Source organism: Erpetoichthys calabaricus, chromosome 11, assembly GCF_900747795.2.
Source record: "Erpetoichthys calabaricus chromosome 11, fErpCal1.3, whole genome shotgun sequence".
In the NCBI taxonomy this organism is placed as follows: Eukaryota; Metazoa; Chordata; class Cladistia; order Polypteriformes; family Polypteridae; genus Erpetoichthys; species Erpetoichthys calabaricus.
The window spans coordinates 110266432-110293659 of NC_041404.2; the positions used below are offsets into that span (position 1 = coordinate 110266432).

General features: G+C 39.1%; 1 protein-coding gene across 2 annotated transcripts in view; it reads left to right on the forward strand.

The window, feature by feature from the left end:
• Positions 1-1167: 1167 nt before the first annotated feature.
• The window catches only part of ctnna1 (catenin (cadherin-associated protein), alpha 1), a 229827-nt gene continuing 203766 nt past the window's right edge, over positions 1168-27228 (forward strand). The window contains exons 1-3 of one of the 2 annotated variants that reach the window (XM_051934138.1): positions 1168-1335; positions 3374-3544; positions 5244-5439. In XM_051934138.1, the coding sequence (XP_051790098.1) occupies positions 3440-3544; positions 5244-5439 (301 nt within the window). In that variant the 5' untranslated portion in view covers positions 1168-1335; positions 3374-3439. Of the gene's footprint in view, positions 1336-1448; positions 1602-3373; positions 3545-5243; positions 5440-27228 lie in introns of those variants that run through there. The other variant, XM_051934139.1, reaches the window with a different exon arrangement.

A 27228-nucleotide genomic window follows, 5' to 3' on the forward strand; every position in this document is an offset into this window, starting at 1 on the left:
TAAAGTGGCTGCATTCAAAGTTGATTTATGGGGCCGACAAGTGAACATTGGGATTTTTGATATGTTTCAAACGTTAGCAGAGGTTGTTAAAGATACCAAGCCAGGGCCTTCTTTCTCCCAGCTGGTGTATGATCACCTATGTCAGCTTTCAATAGAGTTTGAGCATTATTCCCAACCACAAAAGACCCCCGAAATAGGAAGGAATGGATCCGTGACCCATTTGTGAATAAGCCAGGTGAATCAACTTTGCCTGTGCTTGAAGAGGATCAACTGCTTGAGGTTACAAATGATGGTGGCCTTAAAAGTATGTTTGAGACAACTTCAAATCTCCATTTTGGATTAAAGTCAAGGCGGAATATCCTGAGGTTGCCACAAAAGCACAGAAAAGTCTGCTTCCATTTCCAACATCCTATCTTTGTGAGGCAGCGTTTTCTGCAGTGACAGCAACCAAAATGAGATTACGGAGTAGACTGAACATAAGCAACACACTTCGTGTGTCACTGTCTTCCATCGTCCCCATATGGGATTGTCTGGTTGCAGGAAAACAGGCTCAGGGCTTCCACTGATTCTGCATTATGGTAAGTTGTATAATTTCTATTAAGATATTATAACTTAATAATAATAGAAATGTAATGTAAATTGTGTATAAAACTGCCCTACGAACCTGCCCCAAATCCACCATATCCCCATACCCCCCCCAGGGGCCCAGCAAAAATTTGCTTCTATTAAAGCGGTCCTTGGTGTCAAAAAGGTTGGGGACCACTACATTATACTATAAGGTATTATGGTAGTGAGCTGAATTGCTTCAAACAAGTATGAAATTAAAATAAAAAAAAGCCATGGCAAAAACAACACGAGGCCCACAATAAACAGTCACTGATCTTATGTGAAAATAGTTTATTTGTAAGTCATCCTTTTCAGAAAATCAAATATTTTTCTCTATAAATTTCTATACAAGTGACTCTTGCCTGTTTATTTTGTCACAGTGTTTCTCGTTTTATTCCCTTACTCCTTCTTTCTTTAAGCCCCTCCTCCACTAAAAAAAACAAAACAAAACAAAAAAACCCACGGCAAGAATCGAGAAGTATCTTAGGGAGTTCCTCGCTCCGGATATGACGTTTTGAGATAGTTATTTTGCATAAAAGCACCGCCCTAGTACACCTGATAGCTGGGTGTGGTCTAGCGTGGGGAGCTCATTGTCTCTAGCGACTTCGTCACGGTTGCTTGTTTTGTAGCTGTGCTAGGATTTGGCGATACTCCCTCTGTGATCCCAGATTCAGTTCACTCTAGCCTGAGATAACGCGCGTGCATTTGAGTTTGTCTTTGCTGCAAACGGTAAGTTCTCTTAAATAAAGTTTCGTGGTATTTTTTTTTTTCGTTTCGCCGGTTATTGTGTAAATAGAGGAGTGTTCGTGTGTAGGTGTCGGGAGTTGGTTGTAAGAGCCTGTCTGATCCTGTTTCCTTTCTAAACTGGAAGTTTTGATCGTTGAAAAGACCAAGGGAGGAGTAAAACATTAGCTAATTTGAGAGCGGCGGAAAAAGTTTTACGAAATATTCGACTTCGAATTTTTGTGTTTAGTTTCTTACAAGATTATAAAGCGGTAAGTGTTTGCTGGTCTGTTTCTTTTCTTTCAGTCGGATTTCTCACTTTTTCGCCCTGGAAACTTCCAGCGGAATATACAAGTGGTGTTCATCCATGTTGGACATGGGTGTGTACATTTACAACTCGACCCCATTCCTTTTTTTTTTTTTTTTTAAGAGGACTGTTTAGTCGGTTTAAACTTAGCATAGTATAAAGACCTAAAATATCTCAGTTGTACATTTTAATGTCGATTCGTTGTCCGAACGGTTAAGTATGCTTTTTACCGAGGCAGGCAGCGCCACATTGAGAAATGAACCCCCCACCCCCCGGCTTGTGTCCGCTTTACTTTGGCGTAATGACGCTGGAATGTCGGAATGTTAACAGGGCCTTATCATTGTGTTAGAGAGGTGTAGAGGGATCTGCACTACCACACATATTACCGAAGTAAATGTAGAGCTTTCAAAGCTTCGTTAATTAATTTTAAAATCGAAATTAGTTTAATAGTGTGAATTACAGACGCAGTTTATGTGGTTGAACTGGAGTGGGACGGGCACCCAAGTACACGTTGAGTATGCTGGGTTGCATCGTCGCTGCACCACCCCATGTTGTTTTCATCCCAGCGTTGTTTCATTAACTTTAAGACCATAAATGAACTTGGTATCTTAGAATTTAGAGTTTTCCTGCTCCTCTGGTCACGGCCAGTCGTGCCTCCAAAGAAAAACTTCATCTCTTCATTATACTGAACTGCGCGTTTGGGGAAACAGTTATTCCTCAGTAGTTTTCTTCATACATCGTACATTCATATCTTAAGTGGAATCTGTTCATGCAGAACGATAATTTTTATTGGGCTGTTTTTTTTTTTTTTGCTTATGACACATTTTGTGGTTAGATGGAGAGTAGTCTTTCTTTAGGTGTACTTTTTCAATCCTGTAACAGTCCTTGTATATGATTGACCTTGAATGAATGTACCTGGCAGCTAATAGATTATGCTCTAGTTGTACTTAACTCGGATTGATTGTTAATAGCACATGGCTGTGAGAGACTATAGTGCCTGGCAGCTAATAGATTATGCTCTAGTTGTACTTAACTCGGGTTGATTGTTAATAGCACATGGCTGTGAGAGACTATATTTTATATATTAAAAAAACAAAAAAAAAAATGTTCGATTGTACTCTGCTATATGTAACTGCTTCAGGAATGTCAATTTTGAGAGAACATAGCTAGTACAGTGTCACCATAACTTCCAACTTGTAATCTGTTTGCTTTTAACTTTAAAAGAATTTGTTAACCTATCAACATGCTTGTGACTATGAATGTTTTAGCCAGCATCCCTAGATGCTTTCCAGGTATACTATGTATTGTCAAGGATTCCTTATGACACATGATTGGATTCACTGTATAAATTAGAGGAGCAATGCACCATTTTCATCATAAGTTTTATGCTCATTGACTTCCTAAACAGTGTGGGAAATAATTGTTTTGAGCCTATATATTTGTAAACATTTAATAAATTTTAGATGAAGAGACCTGACACACAATTCTCAGTATGATCTGTTAACTACGGCATTTCCTTGTTTTCATTTTGTGATATTTCTCAACATAAAGCTGAAATTTTATTTTGTGACTTTAAATAAACTCTTGACTTGATAATAAGAAGTTCCTGTTTCTAAATCCCAAACCCTGTTGTTACTTTTTCTGACAGCACATTGTTTTTCTTGTTACTTACCCTTAATGTAAAAGGCCACAGTGAATCTCTTGACTGTGAATTGATATTTTGCTTCTCTTTTTCAGGCATATTTAACGTTGGCTTGAGTGTGCTAAACTTCATTTTCAATCTGCAGAATTTTTGCAGTCAAAATGACGAGTATTAACACGCCAAACATTAATTTTAAATGGGATCCAAAAAGTTTGGAGATTAGGACTTTGGCTGTTGAGCGTTTGCTGGAACCACTAGTAACACAGGTAAAAAAAACAATATATAGGTGTGTTAATAACAATCAATTTTACCCCTTAATTGTTGCATATATTGTTAGTTTAAGCCAGTGCTGTGTACACACAATGTAACATGAGTCTCTTTCAGTGTATACCATTGCACTATTGGTGTCTTAAAATGTGGACTGTTCATCTAAAATGTACGTAATGTGCACTGTGCAATTATAAAAGGGACACATTTGCAGCTTGTGAGCTACTGTCGAGTTAAGTGGTAACTGATGTGCAGATAATTTAACTTAAGTATCTTAAAAGGCAATTGAGTGCAGTCTCTCAAAAATATGAGCAGTTTATTCTACTAGGCAAATGTGTGAGGATTATTTTACTTTGACAAATAGACATTTTATTTTATCAGGTAAAATAACCAAAGGTGCAGGCTTTTTATTATGGTTAACAGAAATTAATACAAGTGTATTTCGTGTTGCCTGTGTCCGTTTTCATTATGGGTTTAACACCCTGAAAGTTCTATGAAAGGGATGGTAGTTTAGCACTTGCTAATCAACTTTCCTAGGTTCCTATCCTATTTCCAGGCATCCAAGTGTGAAATTTGCTGTTCTCCATGTTTCTCTGTGGGTTTACCTGATAGATCCCCAAAGTGAAGTATTCCTACAAACTATCCAGGGTTTTCTATTTTATTTTTTTCCCCTTCTACACCATGCTATGTGGGTTGTCTTGGGTCCCCATTTCATGAAATTTGGAACCTAATTTGACAGTGTTGACCGTGTTATGCTATCCATGTGATATTTTGTCAAAATATGCACTAACAGTACATACTGTATTTTTCAGATGGAAGCTCAAACTAGCTTTTTGGCAACCACCTTATTTTGCTTTAGCTTGAACAAGGATATAAAAATTAAAACTTAATGTTGGAGCTTTCTTAAGCCGTCTATTTTACATTTTGATTGTATTGATCCGAAGACAGTAAATAAAAGATGACCCAAGAATAACTCGGAACCTTTAGTGCTCAAAACATGGATGGGCAGTAGGTTCTAATAATTTAAGTTCATAACTGGCCACTTAATTTTTGGGCTAAGGTTAGCCTTTCTTTTAGTGGAAACTTTGACATGTTTATTTTTGGTAGTTAATGTTACGGTAAAATAAGAAATCGCTTGGATTGACAAATTTTGCATTTGATCAATTTGAATTTCTTAAACCTCTTCTCAATATATTTTTCTTGGCAAACTAAGAGTATTCCATCCCTCTCCACCTTCCATACAGTGGAGCAAGCAAGATTTCAGCCTTGACCATGAAATTTTGATATTCATTTCATGAAGAGATGCACTGTTCATGAAGGGATGATTTTGGGCATCTAGCAACATCTGTATTTTTGATGTAATGTATGCAATATAAACAACCAGCAACTCTCCCCTTCTGTTACATTGTGCAGCTTTGATAATTTTATGGCATATCCTGTTAATGCTGTGTGGCAATCCAGGGTGGGGAATGCAGAGTGCCATTCTTTTTTGTTGTTGCATTCTGATATTTTGACTGAACAGAGATCTTGCTATCATCACAAATTTTTCAGGATAGGCCAAAAATTACTGTTATGGGAACTATAGAGAAACTGTTGACTCTCGCAATAAAGGGCTATCAGCCTTTAAGTCTACAAAATTAACACAGGTTTTTTTTTTTTTTTTTTTTTTTTTTTTTTTTTTTTAAAATACTGTTAAAGGTGACCACATTGGTGAATTCCAGCAATAAAGGGCCCTCAAATAAAAAAAAGGGACGTTCAAAGAAAGCCCATGTACTGGCTGCCTCAGTTGAGCAGGCAACTCAAAATTTCTTGGAGAAAGGAGACAAAATTGCAAAAGAGAGCCAGTTTCTACAGGAAGAGCTAACTGCAGCAGTTGACGATGTTCGTAAACAGGGTATGTTTATGTTGTCTGCTTATTCATAGCACTTGTTAATAGCAAAATACATGATCAAGACATTATATTCTTGTGGGTTTTTTTTTATTTGCTCAATGTGATTTCATCCAGCAAGCAAGATTATAAACCAGTCCCATGCAGTAAAATATTTCTGTTTCAACAAGGCTTGCTTTCCAGAACTGCTTTCAGTCAATTTTCTCCCAAGTCCAAAAAATTTGAGAGGTGGTTCTACTTTGAACAAGAAATAGCTTCTAAGCAGAGGTACATTTTGCATAACAGCGCCTTGTGCACATCAATAATTTTTACAAGTGTTTATAGTGTCATGCACAAGTATTAAATCCCCTTGAAAGTTGTCATCAATTTTCTGCATGAAAATGTGAACACTTGCGCTGTAACAGTACATTTCCAAAGTTAAACCTTTTTCTGTAGATATGTAACACTGTGTTGGGTTGAATGCTTATGCAAACACTAAGTTTGAATACTTTGAGAACTTTTTTGGTGCAATTACAGCCTTCAGTCTTTTGGGGTAAGTATGTACCAGTTTTGCACATTGTTTAGGAGTGACTCTACCCTATTGTCAGAATTTAATAGAGATCCTCACATTCTCAAAAGTGATGATCAGGGCTTTGAGTTGGCCATTCTGAAACACTTTGTAATGACTTTAAAGGGAATTTGCATAGGTTTGCACACAGCTGTAATTATTTCAACATTAAAGGAGGTGTTTATAAAAATAACATCTTTTCTACACACTAACATAATGGTCACTCAAGACTCTTTGATGTTCCTATCCAAGTGCACCTGATATCCGTGCACACACAAGCCACTCCGTAAAAATCATAACTGCATTCCACAACTTTTGGGAAGATGTGGTGTTTTCTACAAGTCTTAAGAAGGTTAAAGAATACACATTAATACTTTCAGAGGTGTGAATAAATAGTAGTTCTTTGCAATATATAATGGATCTTTTGTGGATTACGGTGTGTGAGTCCAACAAGCATGAGAGTAATTGTCTATTTAGTATGTGAAACTTTTCCTGTGCCCTGTAACAGCAGGAAAATGCAACCTAGGGATATTTGGCTTTCTTCAGTTCAGGAGGATAAATTGCCGTTGTCAAATACAACAATGTGTGTGCTTATTTTAGTGTTGTAGGCTTTTGTTGCTCTTTCATGTTGCAGGCATTCAAAGGTATGTTTGCATGTAATGTGAAAGACACCCATTACTGTTAGTGTCTGGGTAAAGCATTCAGTCATGGCCGAAATTATTGGCACCCCTGGAATTTTCCCAGAAAATGCGCCATTTCTCCCAGAAAATTGTTGCAATTACAAATGTTTTGGTATACACGTTTATTTCCTTTATGTGCGTTGGAACAACACAACCAAGAAAAAAAGCCAAATCTGACATTTCACATAACTCAAAAAACCGGGATGGACAAAATTATTGGCACCCTCAACTTAATAATTGGTTGCACGCCCTTTGGAGAAAATAACTGAAATCAAGCGCTTCCTAGAACCATCAACAAGCTTTTTACACCTCTCAACTGGAATTTCCGACGACTCTTTTGCAAACTGCTCAAGGTCTCTCGGATTTGAAGGGTGCCTTCTCCCAACAGCAATTTTGAGATCTCTCCATAAGTGTTCAATCGGATTTAGATCCGGACTCATTACTGGCCACTTCAGAACTCTCCAGTGCTTTTGTCTTCAACCATTTCCGAGTGCTTTTAGAGGTATGTTTGGGGTCATTGTCCTGCTGGAACACCCATGACCTCTGACGCAGACCCAGCTTTCTGACACTGGGCCCTACATTGTGCCCCAAAATCTTTTTGGTAGAGTTCAGATTTCATGATGCCTTGCACACAGTCGAGGCATCCAGTGCCGGAGGCAGCAAAACATCTTAGAACCTCCACCATGTTTTACTGTAGGAACTGTGTTCTTTTCTTTCTAGGCCTCATTCAACAGTAGAGTGATAAGCTTTACCAAAAAGCTCTACCTTGGCCTCATCTGTCAAGGCGTTCGCCCAGAAGGATTTTGGCTTCCTCAAGTACATTTTGGCAAACTCCAGTCTGGCTTTATGTTTGTGTCAGCAGTGGGGTCCTCCTGGCTCTCCTGCCATAGCGTTTCATTTCGTTCAGATGTTGACAGATAGGTCGAGCTGACACTTCTGCACCCTGAGAATGCAGAACAGCTTGAATATGTTTTGAAATTCATTGGGGCTGTTTATCCACCATTCTGACGATCCGTCGTTGCAGTTTTTTTTATCAATTTTTCTCTTCCATCCACGTCCAGGGAGATTAGCTACAGTGCCATGTGTTGTGAACTTCTTGATTATGTTGTGCACAGTGGACAAAGGAACGTGAAGATCTTTGGAGATGGACTTGTAGCCTTGAGATTGTTTGTTTTTTTATTTTCCAGTTTTTGTTCTTAAGTCCTCAGACAATTCTCTGCTCTTCTTTCTGTTCTCCATGCTTAGTGTGGCACACTCAGATGCACAACAGAAAGGTTGAGTCAACCTTTCTCCATTTAACTGGCTTCAGGTGTGATTTCTATATTGCCAGCGCCTGTTTCTTGCCACAGGTAAGTTCAAACGAGCATCATATGCTTGAAATAAAACGATTTACCCACAATTTTGAAAAGGTGCCAATTTTGTCCAGCCTATTTTTGGAGTTCTGTGTGACATGTCAGATATGGCTTTTTTTTTGTGGCGTTCCAATGCCATAAAGGAAATAAACGTGTATACCAAAACATTTCTAATTGCAACAGTTTTTTGGGAGAAATGACACAGGGGTGTCAATAATTTCAGCCATGATTTGTATTGACTCCCATGGGAATGAATATAATTTGGTACATTTTAAGGAGGTTTTTTGTGGTCATTTCACCTTTTTGTTGGGATATCTTGAATGCTATACAAAGCTTTTAAGTTTCAAAACGTAGCATTGAAAAGCATTGGTGAACTCCTCCTCTGCTTAAAACACAAAATATACTGTGCTAATTCAGCTATGAAATATATATTAAAAAAATATGAATTTACTAAGTCCATGGCAAGCAAGACAGCCAAGATGCCTGCCAACTCGGAGCCCCGGCCACCAACCATTCACTAAGCAGCCGACCATGGCACACAAGACAGAGGCCATGGGATACACACGACAGAGCCCCGCCCGCCAACTCTAACCCTCCTCCAGCGTCATGGGATATGCACGACAGAGCCGCATGTGCCAGCACGCAACACCTCCCCAAACACCGCCTCGGTCGCTTTCGTCTCTGCTACAGTCCACATGCACCTCTGAGCCACGTTGTCTTTATTTTTCTTTTTGGTACCGGCTTCTTTTCTATATTTAATCCACCAAGTTGCCCAACCATGGGATATGCACGCAGACACGCACGCAAGACCGAGCCCCACCTGCCAACTCTAACCCTCCTTCTGTGTCACGGGGTATGCACGACAGTGCCCTGCCCACCAACTCCAGCACTTAACTGTCGCCGGTTGCATTAACAAGCAACCTTTGTGGCGTCACATGCATGTACTTACACTGACGATAAATATGACAGCTCTTCCGTTTTTCCCGTCTTGCGAAATCTTGTTCGTGAGGAACACCTGCAACATTACCTTCACATTGTTTTCCTTTTATTTCTGATCCCATTCAACAACTATGTGGCGACATCGACTTCTCAACTGTGACTCCGGGACAACTCAATATGCGAGCTATATTAAGCGTCGCCAACGAAGACTCGCTACACCTTTAATGAACAAGTACTGAAACTTATCCCTACCGACGAAGTAACTTTCACCAGCGTTGACTCCATCGTCACAGACGATCACGAACATCAACATTCCCTGAAGAATTTCTTAGCAGTCTTACTCCCACTGGCATGCCTCCGCATAAACTCGAACTTAAAATTGGTTCAGTCGTCATGCTTCTCAGAAACCTCATGCCAGCAAGAAGTCTCTGTAAAGGTACTAGACTGACTGTTACCAGCATTTACTGCAATGTACTAGTGTAAAACAATCGCAGCTGCTACCTCAAAAACTGTCCATATTCCCCGGATTTCCCTGACCCCTTCATATTCAAATTTTCCTTTTACACGCAGACAATTTCCTGTTAGATTTGCCTTTGCAATGACAATTACTAAGGCGCAGGGACAAACTTTCAAAAAGATATGCCTGTATCTGCCAAAACCAGTTTTCAGTCACTGAACTCTGGAGAGAGCAACATACAATTGTCCATCTTTTCATTCATTCAGTCGTATCCTCAAACACACCCCATTTGGACAACTGTCTTTCAGGAAGTGTTCACCCATCAATAAATAATTATGTGGCGTATGCTACGCCGTGGGTTGGCTAGTAGTTTTTGTTTCATATTTGAATTTGAAAAAGATCAGGTAAAATTGTTTGTTAGCCACTTTCATGGCAAGATCAACCCCCAATACAAGTACTGGCATAGCTGCACTTATATTGCTGCTGTTACTGCTGCTTCTTAAGAAAAGTTACCCATACAAGAAAATAAAAGTATTTGTCGCTATGAACATACAGTATATGTATGAACAAATATGTACTGTCACATTAAGAACACCTTTTTATATGCACAGTATATTGCTTTTGTTTTTCTCAAAGCAGTTGTCAGACTTTTTAAAGTGTCAGTGTCATGGTCCAGAGCAGCCAACAATTTTACCTTGAGACTTTCCATCTGGTGGTACTTTTCAGAAATCTTCTGTTGAAGAAAGGTTAGTTGATTGTGTAGGGTCTGTGACTATTAAGACCTCAGTCAGTGCCGTTTTTTATGTCCCTCGAATTGAAATGGGCTGTCTGTGAAATATACTTGTCACAAAAATATGTAATACTAATGTAACTGACTCTCTTGAAGTAAATAAAATTTATAATTCTCCGGTTCCCAAAGATTTTTGAATGTTGTACTAGCTTACGTTTCTTTCCTAGAACAAGTGTAGACCTAGATGTCACCCACCAAAAAATCCTATGCCTTACCAATGGTCTGTACATCGTCTGTTTTTGTTGATTGCATGTTTTTGACCAAAAACCATCTGGTTCTGGTCTGTTGCTGAAAAACCAGTGCATCAATGCCTTTATCATATAGATTAAGGCTGTTTATTTGAAAAAGGTATTATTTAAAGGTAAAGGCAGACGTTCAATTTGAGTTTTTTATTTCCTTTCCATCTGAGACCCGTGTGACAAATTAAGTGTGTTAATGCTTGTAGTTATGTGGGGTGTTCTATGAAGCAAGCTGAAGTTGTATTTAGCAACTTTTTTGCCGTGGTTATGTCAGATTTGTAGACATTGACATGGTGCATCGATGAGATCAATTATAACAATTTAAAATCTCCCATGTAAAGGACCTTTTCAATATCAAACACATATTTCCTCAACCAATATGCGGTGTATCTTGCGTAGCTGCTGGCTTGATACAATGCCTAGAACAAAGACATTAAAATAGTTTTGTGGCACATGTAAAGAAGAAATAAGACTGTTTAGTTTATTCCCATGTGTTTAACTGCTGGCACTACAATTTTAAAGGCTGATGCCGATAACCGGTTTCATGTTCCTTGATTGGCCAGTTCAGATTTGATGTTTTTTTTGTTTTCCTTCTACCCCCTTACACTTCTTATACTTCACGCAACGCATGCTGCAGCGGATGCTCCTGCTACACAAGCGTTTCTGTTTATACTTGCATGTGTACCTTACGTAAATGTGGCGGAATCCCCCAGGTGGCAGTGCGAGATATCATCACGGTGAGAATAGGTTTGGCTTCGCTTTGTTGTGAATTGCCTGGAACACCCATTAAATTCCTATACCTTATCGCAATATCTCTGAAAAGGATGTTTACTGATTAATTCCATCAATCCAGGGATTTGTTCATTCCAGCAAGCATTGGGCAAGAGGTTGAAACAATCCCTGCATGGGTGTCGGCTCATCGCATGGTGAATACCAGCACTCGCATACACTAGTGTTATTTTGGTGTCGCCAAATCTGCATCTTTGGAAGGAAACGAGTGCACCGTGCAAACTCCAGGTAGAGAATGCCAGCGACGTGACTTCCTGCGAGACAGCAGTGCTACCGCTTTGTCACCGTTTCACCCCCATGTGTGTAATTAACAGTGTTCATTATTTAAATGATGCAGTGGGCTGGTGCCCTGCCCAGGGTTTGTTTCCTGCCTTGCGCCCTGTGTTGGCTGGGATTGGCTCCGGCAGACCCCCATGACCCTGTAGTTCATATATAGCGGGTTGGATAATGGATGGATCATTTAAATGAAATTAATGATTTATCTGTAAAATGTAACCTACATACTTGAATGCATTTCATCATGAAAGTGATATCAGGATTCTAAATGTGCAGAGAGCTGGAATATCATACATTTAATTTGTTCTGTGTGGCGATCCAATGCTGTTTGCCACTGCTGTCGGGTCCAGAGGAATCCCTAGAAAATAAGACGGCACAGAAGATTGTATGTGAGACTTTTAAAATGTATTGTGTCATTACGATTGGGAATATGCAACACTTGAATATAAAAGCACCAAGAATGCATTTGTATGTCAGCATTTTGCTTCACCACATCGAACCATCCATCAAACATTGAAGTGCGCACATCGATCCTGTAGGATCCGCAAAGCGGCTTTCTGTGATATGTAGATAGTAACCAGAGACTGACGTGACAACTTTTAGCACACTTCGAACATGCCCCCCCACACTTTTTCCTGGTACAGCAACTTGCGCACGTGTTGCATTAATTTCTCAGGACCTGCTCAAAGGATGTGTCAGATGAACCCTGGGAACGCGTGGCAGCCATGATGCGGGTGCGTACGCGTTCTGAGCGTAAAATATAAAGCCCTAACACTAAGCTCCTGCATAACCAGATACATAGAAGCCTTATGTCCTGTATTACAGTGTAGTTTTACAATTAAACTATAGACCTCGGGTGTTATGTCTTTTATTTATTAACAGTGAAATTCTTTAGTATTGTTATGCTCACTGAACAATAACCCTAAAGTGAAATTTCCTTAAATTACATACTTTAGGTAATGAAATATGCAAAACTATATATCCGTAATACATTTGCCATAAATACAGTGATCCCTCGCTATATCGCGCTTCACCTTTCGCGGCTTCACTCTATTGCGGATTTTATATGTAAGCATATTTAAATATATATCGCAGATTTTTTGCTGGTTTGCGGATTTCTGAGGACAATGGGTCTTTTTAATTTCTGGTACATGCTTCCTCAGTTGGTTTGCCCAGTTGATTTCATACAAGGGACGCTATTGGCAGATGGCTGAGAAGAATCCCAACTTACTTTCTCTCTCTTCTTGCGCTGCCTTTCTCTGATCCTGACGCAGGGGGGCTGTTCGCACACCTAGACGATACGGACGCTCGTCTAAAAATGCTGAAAGATTACTTTCACGTTGCTACCTTCTGTGCAGCTGCTTAGTGAAGCGACATACTGCACGGTGCTTCGCATACTTAAAAGCTCAAAGGGCACGTATTGATTTTTGACTGAAAAACAAACTGTCTCTCTCTATCTCTCTATCTCCCTGCTCCAGACGGAGGGGGTGTGAGCTGCTGCCTTCAACAGCTTTGTGCCACGGTGCTTCGCATACTTAAAAGCAAACAGCCCTATTGATTTGTTTGCTTTCCTCTCTGTTTCCTTTGAAGAGGAAGATATGTTTGCATTCTTTTAATTGTGAGACAGAACTGTCATCTCTGTCTTGTCATGGAGCACAGTTTAAACTTTTGAAAAAGAGACAAATGTTTGCAGTGTTTGAATAATGTCCCTGTCTCTCTACAACTTCCTGTGTTTCTGCGCAAATCTGTGACCCAAGCATGACAATATAAAAATAACCATATAAACATATGGTTTCTACTTCGCGGATTTTCTTATTTCGCGGGTGGCTCTGGAACGCAACCCCCGCGACGGAGGAGGGATTACTGTAAAATGCTTCTCATAATTATAAACTGTCATTTTTCAACCTTTTTCTGTAATGAAATCTGAAACAAAGCTTAATTTAAAAAAGGTAGTTTTCTCTTACAAAAATATATATACTTTTGCACAATCAAACTGATTAAATGTACATGGCACTTGTAGGTTTTTTGTTAATTGTACTACAGCCTTTTTGCAAGTGTTTTTTGTTAATTGTACTACAGCCTTTTTGCTGTTAATTTTTTGGTTTCTCGTGTGTTGTGGTGTGTTTTTTTTTTTTTTTTTTTTTTTTTTTCTCCTTCCACCCCCCCCCTTTAGTATACAGTGAACCCTCGTTTATCACGATTAATCCGTTTTAGACTCTACCTTGATAAATGAATTTTCACGAAGTAGGATTCTTTATTTATAAATTGAATATTTTTGCAGAGTATAGAAAACCTGTTTACAACCTTCTAAATGTTTTTTAAAATTATTGGAGCCCTCTAGACATGAAATAACACCCTTTAGTCACCATTACACTTGTATTACCCAATATATTAGACAAAATAAGAGAAAATAAGACATACTAGACGTTACAAATATCCTATTACTAGGCTCACCCGCCTTTTAAGGTGACCGACTTTTATCCTCAATTTGTGTGCACTCCATGTGTACATCAGACATTTAAGTGTAGGGAATAAGAACATCAAAGTGCCCATTCATAACATCTCCCGAAAACTTCTTTTTTTTTTTTTTTTTTATCCACACGAGTGCCTGTCAAAAGTCGTACAATGTCAGCCCGAATCTGTACCGCTAAAGACGGAGTTACATGCACTACATAATCTATAGATGAGAATAAGCAAGCACCATCTCCCCTGATATTTACTACGCGGTGAGGCATTTGTACTCCATCAACATTAATTATTTCCAGAGATATAATTTTGTCTTTTTCCAGCACATCGCGCACAAAAGCAAAGGAACGATGGGAGCACCAGAACTCTGCTCGCGTCGCTTCGTACCGCAAGTAGTAAGTCTGTGATAAGCGGAATACCGCTACGCTTTGCACTCACGGGACAGAAGGACAATCCCGACTGCTTTTATATAGTAGATTATTGTACTGTACATTTAATTATACACACACACACAGTTCTTACACACAACCACTAACCTATGAAGGCACAACCTCAGTAGGAGAGTCTTCAGGTGGTCCAGTATCTTCAGCAGGTGCGTCGTCTTCTTCCGCTGAAGGAGTACTAGGAGTAGGCAGTGGGTGTCTGGGTGTGCGGCTGAACATCTTGATAGGCAGTTGCTGGCGCTGTCTTTTCATGTGTGAGGAGGCTTTTGTAGGATATTGCCATCTTTGATCATATCCAAGAGTTTCACCTTCTCCTGGATAGTAAGCATCTTCCTCCGGCGCTTAGTTTTATTGTCAGAAGGCTTAGTAAAAGCAGCACGTTTAGGAGCCATCGTGGGGCTTAGATAAAAGTTCTCAGAAAGCGCATGCGTTAGACGTAAGCGTTTGAGAAAAAATCGCGATAGAGTGAAGCCGCAAAAGTGGAAGCGTGATATAGCGAGGGATCACTGTATCTGCAAGACATTGAGGTGTAATTATAAATATGGATCACCATTTTAAATATGTAGTACTTGTTTCTTGCCAAAACTTGACACGTGCGACACACAACTAACGCAAATCTTTTATTTATTTATATATAATACTAAAAAAAAAAAGTTTCAAGTTTTTTATAAAGAAGACGCAAGACTAATATGCCTAGCAGGTTTATAGGTAAAAGACAGATTTTGCTGTTAGGGCTGACATTTTTCTTTTTCCAATTGCAAATTTAAGCTGCTGCACTTAAATCAAGCTTGCTGTCCAAACTAAAATGGTGTCCGGTTAAAAGGACAAAATATTTCCGTTCTAAGTAAAAAGGTCTGAACTCGTTAAAGTAGCTTGTCTTACTGTCTAATTAATTGCTCAGACATAGCGCTTTTCTAACCTATTGAAAGTGCTACATAAATTATAGTAGTTATTTGCTCACCCAGTAGTCGGTTCTAGACTGAAGACAAGGCAACTGTGCACATTCTCTCCTTTTCATACAATTTGTGTGGCCGTGGCTTGTGTGGTTCTTATATTTAAATGGCTTTCTAGTACTATTAGATTTTTATTTGCTGTGGCTGCTCCGATCGTTACTATAATAATGTTGTTAGTTTCTGTATGTTTTAATATACAGTGAATCCGGAAAGTATTCACAGCGCATCACTTTTTCCACATTTTGTTATGTTACAGCCTTATTCCAAAATGGATTAAATTCATTTTGTTTCCTCAATTCTACACACAACACCCCATAATGACAACATGAAAAAAGTTTACTTGAGGTTTTTGCAAATTTATTAAAAATAAAAAAACTGAGAAATCACATGTACATAAGTATTCACAGCCTTTGTTCAATACTGTGTCGATGCACCTTTGGCAGCAATTACAGCCTCAAGTCTTTTTGAATATGATGCCACAAGCTTGGCACACCTATCCTTGGCCAGTTTCGCCCATTCCTCTTTGCAGCACCTCTCAAGCTCCATCAGGTTGGATGGGAAGTGTCGGTGCACAGCCATTTTAAGATCTCTCCAGAGATGTTCAATCGGACTAAAGTCTGGGCTCTGGCTGGGCCACTCAAGGACATTCACAGAGTTGTCCTGAAGCCACTCCTTTGATATCTTGGCTGTGTGCTTAGGGTCGTTGTCCTGCTGAAAGATGATCCGTCACCTCAGTCTGAGGTCAAAAGTGCTCTGGAGCAGGTTTTCATCCAGGATGTCTCTGTACATTGCTGCAGTCATCTTTCCCTTTATCCTGACTAGTCTCCCAGTCCCTGCCGCTGAAAAACATCCCCACGGCATGATGCTGCCACCACCATGCCTGGTGATGAGCGGTGCCTGGTTTCCTCCAAACGTGACGCCTGGCATTCACACCAAAGAGTTCAATCTTTGTCTCATCAGACCAGAGAATTTTCTTTCTCATGGTCTGAGAGTCCTTCAGGTGCCATATGGCAAACTCCAGGCGGGCTACCATGTGCCTTTTACTAAGGAGTGGCTTCCATCTGGCCACTCTACCATACAGGCCTGATTGGTGGATTGCTGCAGCGATGGTTGTCCTTCGTGAAGGTTCTCCTCTCTCCACAGAGGACCTCTGGAGCTCTGACAGAGTGACCATCGGGTTCTTGGTCACCTCCCTGACTAAGGCCCTTCTCCCCCGATCGCTCAGTTCAGATGGCTGGCCAGCTGTAGGAAGAGTCCTGGTGGTTTCGAACTTCTTCCACTTATGGATGATGATGGCCACTGTGTTCATTGGGACCTTCAAAGCAGCAGAAATTTGTCTGTAACCTTCCCCAGATTTGTGCCTCGAGACAATCCTGTCTCGGAGGTCTACAGACAGTTCCTTTGACTTTATGCTTGGTTTGTGCTCTGACATGGACTGTCAACTGTGGGACCTTGTATAGACAGGTGTGTGCCTTTCCAAATCATGTCCAATCAACTGAATTTACCACAGGTGGACTCCAATTAAGCTGCAGAAACATCTCAAGGATGATCAGGGGAAACAGGATGCACCTGAGCTCAATTTTGAGCTTCATGGCAAAGGTTGTGAATACTTATGTACATGTGCTTTCTCAATTATTTTTTAATAAATTTGCAAAAATCTCAAGTTTTTTTTCACGTTGTCATTATGGGGTGTTATGTGTAGAATTCTGAGGGGAAAAAATGAATTCATTTTGGAATAATGCTGTAACAAAAGAAAATGTGGAAAGTGATGTGCTGTGAATACTTTCTGGATGCACTGTATTTGAATATTATTGAAATATTCAAACCTTATTAGTTTGCCAATTTTACTGCCTTAATACTTGTTTCAAAATTTAGGTTTTTTTTGTTTTTTCAATGCACTATGCCAGTGGTTCCCAAACTCTATTCTGGGGTTCCACTCTGTCTGCATTTTTTTTTTGTATTGTTCCAACCAGTGATAACTGGTGATCATTTAATTTTCTGGTTATTTTTTCTCTTCTTCTGCCTTCAAAGTACCACAATAGTATGATCTTCACATTTGTTAGAAATTTAGGAATATTTCTATTTTTTTGCTTTAGATTTAATTGCATGTTTTCCTGTTATACCCTTTTTCTATGTAGATTACTCCCTTCATTTTATCCTAATAATGACAATTTTAAAAACGAGCCAAGCAGTTGCCTGGGCAAACACTGAATGGTGAAAGGCTGTAGTGACTTTAGTATCAGACTCACGAGTTATGTAGCAAATAATGGATTAAATAAACAGAACCCCTGGAAAATTTGAATGAAAATATTAAAAATTAAAAATACTTCAGCCCTATGTTTCTGCTTTTGTACATTTTTAATTAAAATTTACCAAACTTAGTTTTGTAAAACAAAAGTTGGGAGCTTGCACTGATCATGCATTGCTGCATTCACCTCACAACAAACCACCTGGATTGGGACTTGAGGCAGCGTAGCCACAGTGGCACCCAGGACTGAGGTTGGGGAAATGCTATTATACCCTCATGGTATATGTAGGTGTGTCACACCTGTAAGAATAAAAAGGGTAAAGAGTTGTGAGATAGCTGATGGTTTGGATAAAAATGCATCTTTTGATTTCCCCAAAATAAAAAGAACATACTTTGGTTGGGGAAAACTAAGGTAGCTTAAAAAAAACAAAATAAAAAACTTTTGTGCCAGATTTTTTTTTCCCCGGTTGTAGTGTAATTGATCGGAGTGTAATTTCTATGGTTAAAATATTCTGAATTTTAAGTCTGATGGAGGGAATGGCGTGTAGCCTGTTAACAAGCTTTTCTTTTAAAAGCTCTAAGCAAGGAGGTTTAGATTTTTTGAAAATGGTGCTCTGGGGTTTTTTTTTTTTTTGTTTTTGTTTTTTTAGAATTTTTCCTGTGTTCTGGTTAGTTAGTACATACCCTTTGGGTAAGGGTATAGAAAAGAACTACCCCATTTGAAAATATTCCTATATTGTTGCTTTTTCTCATTGTGTCCTATAGCATACACATCAAAGACGCGATTCTTTTTCCCCATTATTTGGCAGATGGTAGAAATTTTTCTTTAAGAATTTGGATTTTTGCCCCATCCACTTTTACTTCTACCCTGATGAGTGCCCCAGTCCCTGCTGCAGAAAACTCTACAACAGAGTTCTACAACCTCCATGCCTTACTGTAGGTTTGGTGGGCTTTGGATGGTGAGCTATATTGGCTTTCCACCAGGTGTACTGTTTGATGTCAAGGCCAAAATGTTTGATTTTTATTTCACTTAACCATAACACCTTTTCCACTTGGCCTCAGAATCTTTAAGGTGAATATTGGCAAAGCTCAAATGAGACTTAATGTGCCCTTGTGGAGAGGTATTTTTCTTGCATCCCTCCTGTACAAGTTGGCCTGATCTAGGGAGGGTCTTGGTAGTACCAAAAACGGTCCACTTATTAATTATATACTTTTGTATCCATCTCCTGACTTGTGCATGTCCACATCCTTATCCCTGAGCTCTTCTGAAAGTGCCTTGCCACCCATAGTTAATTGTTTGCATTTGGCTGCTCTGCTAAGCATGGGAATATTCCAGGAATAGCTGTTTTTATGGTGAACTAATCGGTGATTACAGTTGATCACAGGTGGAAGCCAATTATCTTGGTGTGCAGTGGAGAAGGTGATTAGTTAGACACGTGATTGAGTTTACAAGTATTGTCTTTTATCAATTTAAGTGAATGGATTTTTTTTTATCCTCCTTTGAACATTCCCCAGCCCCCAAATTGTTGCTTATATATTTTTGATGTTCTGGGTTGCATTGAGTAAATAAAGGTTAAATTTTCGTTTTCATGTTAGGTTGTAAAGCAACAGAATTTGAATATTTTCAAAATGAGCAGTTCTTATCTATAATTGCTATAACTTGATCTTTAGTTGGAAGTGGGTAGGATCCATGCCTAACCGATTTCGAGTACTTCATACTTTCCATAGTGTAAAATCTTTCAGTCCTAGCACATGGGGCCATGTTGACCCTAAGCTTGATTGACCCATACAGTATAATGGTTTATTGCTGGGGTCTTCTGAATCACTTCAGAACAAGCCAGATAATCCTGCACTATTCTACAATGAACAATTAAGGAATTGGTAACCTGGCAAATATTGGTTTAACCTTTCAAAACGTAGTTAAATATTCTTGTAAGTAGGGCTATGTAATATTTGGTATATTTCTGTTCTCAAAACACTTAGGATTGGCACAACACAGAAATATACATGTTATTTATACAGAGTCCAAAACCTTACATTTGCTCGGAATGAATAATATGAATATTAGCAAAGGAAACTTTAACAAAATTGAATAGCTGTGTCTCAATGAAACCTCTCAAATAACATCTTCCAACTGCTTTTGTTTTACAGCACTACTTATTTTTGAGTTTCCATTGTATATATTGCCTGCCTTGCTAGTGCATGTGTCTGCCAGACAGTAAACATTGCTTTTATTGTAGAATTCACAGATTGTAAAAGATGCATGTGCATATTGTACTTATGGTTTTCATTACTTGTAATTTTCTTGTCGGGGTGTCACAGAATGCTACACAGAAGGGAGATAGCAAATCTAATACTTATGTTGCCTGTGGTGGTGTTTTTTTAAATCCTGTTTCGTCAGGTAACATTTATTTGTATGTGTGATATAAAATAAAGGTAAAATTCCGTTACAATGAACTGCCAGGGACCTAAAAATTTTGTTGCAGTAAGATTCTGTATTTGTCACTATAGTGCTTTCTTCAACTTGCGTTCAAGTGTTTGCAGTCATTTCAATCGCTTCTTTTACATTAATTTTCATCTTCTCCTGTCTAAGTTATGCTGACGAATTTTTTTTCTCAGCATTTTCTTGCGATTAATATACTTTTCAGGGTGCGAATGATGCCCAAATCCAGTGGCTGAAACACTGCTGTGCAGTTGGGTGGGTGGAATTCAACGCGACCATTATCTAAATGTGGACGCATGCTGTGGACAGCACAGTTATCAATCGGAAGCCGAATCATCCTTCTTCATATTGAGGTTTCTGAACTCTTTTGGGACCCCCAAAAGACCCTCCACTCAACAGCACAACACGCTTTCTTTGCGTCCTGAAGTGCATTTGCCGCGTCTGTGCAAGATTGTCCATTGCCAGGGCAGGGCAACAGCAGGCTCACAGCACTGCAGAGAAGTGCCTCAGAAGCAAATCCCAAAAGATCGTGGTCGCGCTAAGTTCCTGTCTTGCACCCCAAAACCCCAATGACTTTATATATTCAGGAATGACTTTATATATTCCGAAAAGCATTGTAATTGCCTGTTTGGCACCCTATAGGCACTGTATAATAGATACAGTGGGGCAAAAAAGTATTTAGTCAGCCACCAGTTGTGCAAGTTCTCCCACTTAAGATGAGAGAGGCCTGTAATTTTCATCATAGGTATACATCAACTATGAGAGACAAAATGAGAAAAAGAAAATCACATTGTCTGATTTTTGAAGAATTTATTTGCAAATTATGGTGGGGGGGGGGAGAGAGAAAGTATTTGGTCAATAACAAAAGTTCATCTCAATACTTTGTTATATACCCTTTGTTGGCAATGACAGGTCAAACGTTTTCAGTAAGTCTTCAAGGTTTTCACACACTGTTGCTGGTGTTTTTGCCCATTCTTCCATGCAGATCTCCTCTAGAGCAGTGATGTTTTGGGGCTGTCGTTGGGCAACACGGACTTTCAACTCCCTTCAAAGATTTTCTATGGGGTTGAGATCTGGAAACTGGCTAGGCCACTCCAGGACCTTGAAATGCTTCTTACGAAGCCACTCCTTCGTTACCCGGGCGGTGTGTTTGGGATCATTGTCATGCTGAAAGACCCAGCCACGTTTCATCTTCAATGCTCTTGCTGATGGAAGGAGGTTTTCACTCAAAATCTGACGATACATGGCCCCATTCATTCTTTCCTTTACACGGATCAGTCGTCCTGGTCCCTTTGCAGAAAAACAGCCCCAAAGCATGATGTTTCCACCCCCATGCTTTACAGTAGGTATGGTGTTCTTTGGATGCAACTCGGCATTCTTTCTCCTCCAAACATGACGAGTAGAGTTTTTTCATCTGACCATATGACATTCTCCCAATCCTCTTCTGGATCATCCAAATGCTCTCTAGCAAACTTCAGACGGGCCCGCACATGTACTGGCTTAAGCAGGGGGACACGTCTGGCACTGCAGGATTTGAGTCCCTGGCGGCATAGTGTGTTACTGATGGTAGCCTTTGTTACTTTGGTCCCAGCTCTCTGCAGGTCATTCACTAGGTCCCCCCGTGTGGTTCTGGGATATTTGCTCACCGTTCTTGTGATCATTTTGACCCCACGGGGTGAGATCTTGCGTGGAGCCTCAGATCGAGGGAGATTATCAGTGGTCTTGTATGTCTTCCATTTTCTAATAATTGCTCCCACAGTTGATTTCTTCACACCAAGCTGCTTACCTATTGCAGATTCAGTCTTCCCAGCCTGGTGCAGGTCTATAATTTTGTTTCTGGTGTCCTTTGATCGCTCTTTGGTCTTGGCCATAGTGGAGTTTGGAGTGTGACTGTTTGAGGTTGTGGACAGGTATCTTTTATATTGATAACGAGTTCAAACAGGTGCCATTAATACAGGTAACGAGTGGAGGACAGAGGAGCAAGAAGTTACAGGTCTGTGAGGGCCAGAAATCTTGCTTGTTTGTAGGTGACCAAATACTTATTTTCCACCATAATTTGCAAATAAAATTCTTTAAAAATCAGACAATGTGATTTTCTGGATTTTTTTTTTCTTCTAATTTTGTCTCTCATAGTTGAGGTATACCTATGATGAAAATTACAGGCCTCTCTCATCTTTTTAAGTGGGAGAACTTGCACAATTGGTGGCTGACTAAATACTTTTTTGCCCCACTGTGTGTGTGTGTATATATATGTATGTGTGTGTGTGTGTGTATGTGTGTATGTGTGTATATATATATATATATATATATATATATATATATATATATATATATATATATATATATATATAATATATATATATATATATATATATATATATATATATAAATATAAAAAAACCAGCTAAGGGTATAGATAGGAAGGAAAGGCACTATATGATAAGCAGACAGGGAAGCTGCTATATAATAATAAAATTACTGCTATTATTACTATATAGATAGGGAGTGCAGGCAGAGTGGCGAAGGTTAAAAAAAAAAAAAAAAAGTTTTTCTCCCCAGTGGGTAATCAAACTCTGGTCTCTGAGGTATGGCAAGCCTACTGCGCTCGAGTCGGCGGATTAGAAGCTGTCATATCATTCTTGAACCTTTTGTGAAAGTATTTATTTGATCTTTGGACTTCAGGCTTCACACATTTTATAGTTTTTGCCTACATTTTGTAACATTTATTACTAAAATATGAAAAAGTTTGTTTTAACAATGTGTTTACACAGATTACTGTAGAAACGGAACACGCATGAATTGCGTGTGTTCCAAATAATGATCTATTATTTCCACTCTAAAACTCCACTTCACATCCAGTTAATCAAGGCATGAGGTGAGAGAAGTTTGTGCATGTTCTAAGTCGGTGGGGGGAATGGAATAGCCAGCTGCTTGTAGCTTGTCTTTATCAGCACATTTAGATGACAAAAGACGCTGGCGGAGAGGTGTGGACGGGTTTAAGAAGTGATTTAAGGTGGGCTGGATCTACGAGTTTTTTCATTGACTCTGGTAATTCTAGTGTTAATAGGAATGTTTCTTGAACGAGCATCACTGAGCCACATAAAAACTTCTTCTTTTTCGACATCTTCAAATATAGCAGTTCGCATGTTTGCAACCTGATATTTTTTTTTTGTTTGGTTTTTATCTTTTTGCCGGCATCTAGAGCCGCAAAAATTTATTTTTTCTAACATGAACTGTTTTTTTCATGTCTGCCATTTCTATAGGAAACTAGGAGAGTGACAAGGAGTTAAATTCCAATGGATGTTTTTAATGTTGATGAGCAATCAAATCAGCAAAAGGTATCGCTGACAACCAAAGAAAGCAAAAAAACAGTACGAGGAAAGTTCGAAGAAAAAATCAAAATTACAATGTTTGTTTGGGGATCATTGTGCACAACTGAGCTGCAACCACAGAATTAACTGCTCTGTGGATGATTTATTCAGCCATTTCAAGGTCTTTTGGGCACTTTGTTGTATTGAAAGTATCTGCTGAATGTGTTTCGTAGTAACGAGAAGTAAAATTCCATTACAATGAACTCCCAGGGACCTAAAAAAAAAATATTTCATTGTAACAAAAATTTTGTTGTAATGAGATTCTGTATTTACTATAGTGCTTTCTTTAACTTGTATCCAGGTTTTTGCAATCATTTCAGTAGCTGCTTTCGCATTAATTTTAATCTCCTCCTGCCTACATGTTATGCTGATGAGAATTTTTCTCAGCATTTCCTTGTGATACTTTCAGGGTGCTAATGATGGCCAAACCCAATGGCTGAAGCGCTGCCACGCAGTTGGATGGGAGGAATTCAACGCGAACATTATCTAAATGTGGAAGCCTGTTGTGGGCAGCACAGTTATCAATCAGAAGCTGAATCATCCTTCTTCATATTGTGAGGTTTCTGAAGCGCGATTGTAGCTTCTGTGGAAGATTGATTGTCCATTGCTGGGGCAGGGCAATAGGAGGCTCACAGCGCTGCAGTGAAGTGCCACAGAAGCAAATCCTAAAAGATTGGGGTCGCGCTACAAGTCCCTGTCTTGTACCCCAAAACACGAGGCTGAGTCTCAGTACTTTAGCAAAACCAGCTTTATTCAGCTTGAAACAGGAACGGCAGTTATTTATTGTAGCGTGATTTGCCACTCTGCTATACACACACAGCAGTCAGGCAGGGTCGTGCAGGTCAGTGATCAAGTAATCCTGTTGTCTGCATTTACAACCTTGCATCACCCATCGAGATCTTTTCTGTTTACTTTGAGATGTAGCATATCTGTGGTCCTGCTATTGCCCCATACAGATGCGGAGATCGCATTTCGAGACGCTCTTCGGCTTGATGTCTAGTTGTGAGGTTTGTAAACTCTTGGGACCTCCCACATTTTCTTGAATGAGTGCCGCATTAATAGGAATGTTTCTTGAATGAGCATCACTGAACCACATAAAAACGGCTTTTTTGGCGTCTTCAAATGCAGCAGTACACGTTTGCAACCTGAGGTTTTTCTTTTTTTTGCTCTGTCTTTCAAGAAAGTTGACAGTGTCTGGCGAATTACGAATTCACTATCAAGTTTCTTTTTGCTGCAATCGAGAGCTGCAAAAACTTTTTTTTTTCTTCTCTAGTATGAACTGCTGCGGTGGGTTGGCACCCTGCCCGGGATTGGTTCCTGCCTTGTGCCCTGTGTTGGCTGGGATTGGCTCCAGCAGAACCCCGTGACTCTGTTTGGATTCAGCGGGTTGGAAAATGGATGGATAGTATGAACTGTTACCGTTTCTGTAGGAAGGTGACAATGAGTTAAATTCCAATGTATGTTTTTCAAATGCTGACGAGCAATAAGTAAAAGGCGGTGGGGTCTGCCTTTACATTAACAAAAGGTGATGCTGGAATATCACTGCAAAAGACTAGATCTGCACACAGAATATTGAACTACTCACCATCTGACTTTGCCCATACTGTTTACCATGAGAGTTTAATCAATTTATTTGTGACAGTAGTTTACATACTACCGCATGCTGATGTGGGAGCTGCAGCTGAAACTATTCTTAAAGCTGTTCAGAAACTAGAAATCAAATTCCCCGACTTTGTGATGGGTGATTTTAATTTATGCAGTCTGGAATCAGTATTACAATATTACAATATAATATTTAGTATGTGAATATTAATACTAGAGGGCACAAAACACTAGACCAGTGTTATGGAAATGTCCCCGGCACCTACATATCACATCATAGAGCATAGAAAATAATTTTACATCAAAGGATTAACAGGAGACTGCTGGAATGTGTATTGGGTTATCTTTCATAAAAGCATTAACTGCTGTAGTATGGAGGTCATCAGATTATATTTGTCTAATATGCGTGTCAAAGAAATGTTGTATTGGTCCTGCTTGTCTTTGTCTTCCTCTACTTGTATGAAGGAAAAAAATTTGAGCTGGATTGTGGTCTAGAAATAGAATTTAGGGTGGTACATTTTGACAGCTGACCATAAGCATTCGAGGAATTTTATCATGTTGGTTACTCTTGGTTGACTTTATTTGTGCAGCTTCAGTCCCCCATGCATTTGAGCCCTTTCAGCTGTTTAAATATGCATTTCAGTTTCAGAAGGCAGACTGGGTTTTCACTTGTTATATGGGGCTTGTTTTCTTGCATTTCAAAATGACATATGAGAACTTTTTTTTTTTTTTTTTTTTTTTTTTTTTTTTTAACGGGGTACTTGAAAAACTGTTGTGCTTCAGAACATGTATACTGTTTAGTTTTTGCAAGTCACTATGCTGTTTTTGTAATTAATAATGCTTAAATGTTTTCCACAGGCAATCCAATTAGTAATTTCAGTGTTAAGTCAGGATGTTTTCATTTAGCATGCCTTTTTTAGAAAAGGTTATCAGGCTTTATAAAGACTTTTTTACATTTTTCCACACTTGAATTTTCTGTGTGAAATCAAACTTAATCTTTACATGATTTCCATTGTCTTTTTTTTTTTTTAATTTTTTTTTTTTTTTATAACCTTTATACAAAGTTAGAATATTGGACCTATATTGGAATACTGCATTATATTCGCCAGCGTTCCTGTTAAATATGACACCTGCTTTTCCTACACTCGTGACATGATTGCTAGAATTTGCAGCTTTTTTTTTTTTTTAAAGCCAAAACTATGTTTTAATGTTGGTATTTAGCAATGAAGCATTGTTTTTGTCTGTTTGGGTTCTGGTTAAATCTTAGTGCTTTGAAACACTGAATTTTATTTTGCTATTAACAAATGGAGTAGCTCATTTTTTTCACCAGTGTATATTAGTCATATTCCCACTTCATCTGTAACTTACCCTGACTTTTGCTTGCTACAGCTATTTGTACTGCCATTGTTCACAGTTCTGTATGTGTAATTGTGGGTACATTTTCTCCCTGTGACCTTGAACTGTATAAATAGATTAGAAAATGTGTGGATACTTGGGTAGAAATCTGTAGATATTCCCAATGAGAATGAATGTGAAACCTCAGTTTCTTCTTAAGAACTGTTTAGGACACTCACGCAGTGTTTCACCTTCCAGTTTCTCTCCTCTTACATCCTTGGTGGCACCAGTCACTTTTTTGCTTTGTGCTCTCCCCCACCATAACCTATCTCCGGTTTTCGACAGATCTTGGCGTTTTGGGGTCCCTTGATGCTGAAAACCTATTTTAATGATGGGGTGTGTTTGTGTGTCTGTCAGTTCCTTGAGGATGGTCTAGAGCTAAAATAGCTGGATGGAAAAATATCTAAGTCAAAACTTTTGCAAGTTTTGGAGCCAAATTGTGCAAGAGAGATGCACTTTAGAGGAACCCTCAAATACCGTAATTGTGCAATTATGAATTCTTCTCATCAATTGCTGTCGTAATTACCTATTCTATGATCAAAAAGTTCAGCATCAGAGCGGTAGTTACTGAAGTGTTACATTTCATGTCAATTGGTTCCTAGAGCGCAAAGCCCACTGATGTTTCCATCTTTTTCTTTTTAAGTGCTGTGTAGTGTTACATTAAGAATGAGAACTGGTGTTGACAAATGCAGCTATGCTAGCAATACTTTGCAGGTGACAGAGTTGAGTTTTTGCTGTATTGCCATAGCCATAATTGTGAGGCAAAAGAAAGCTGCAATACAAGATTCTGCTTTGTACCATTTTT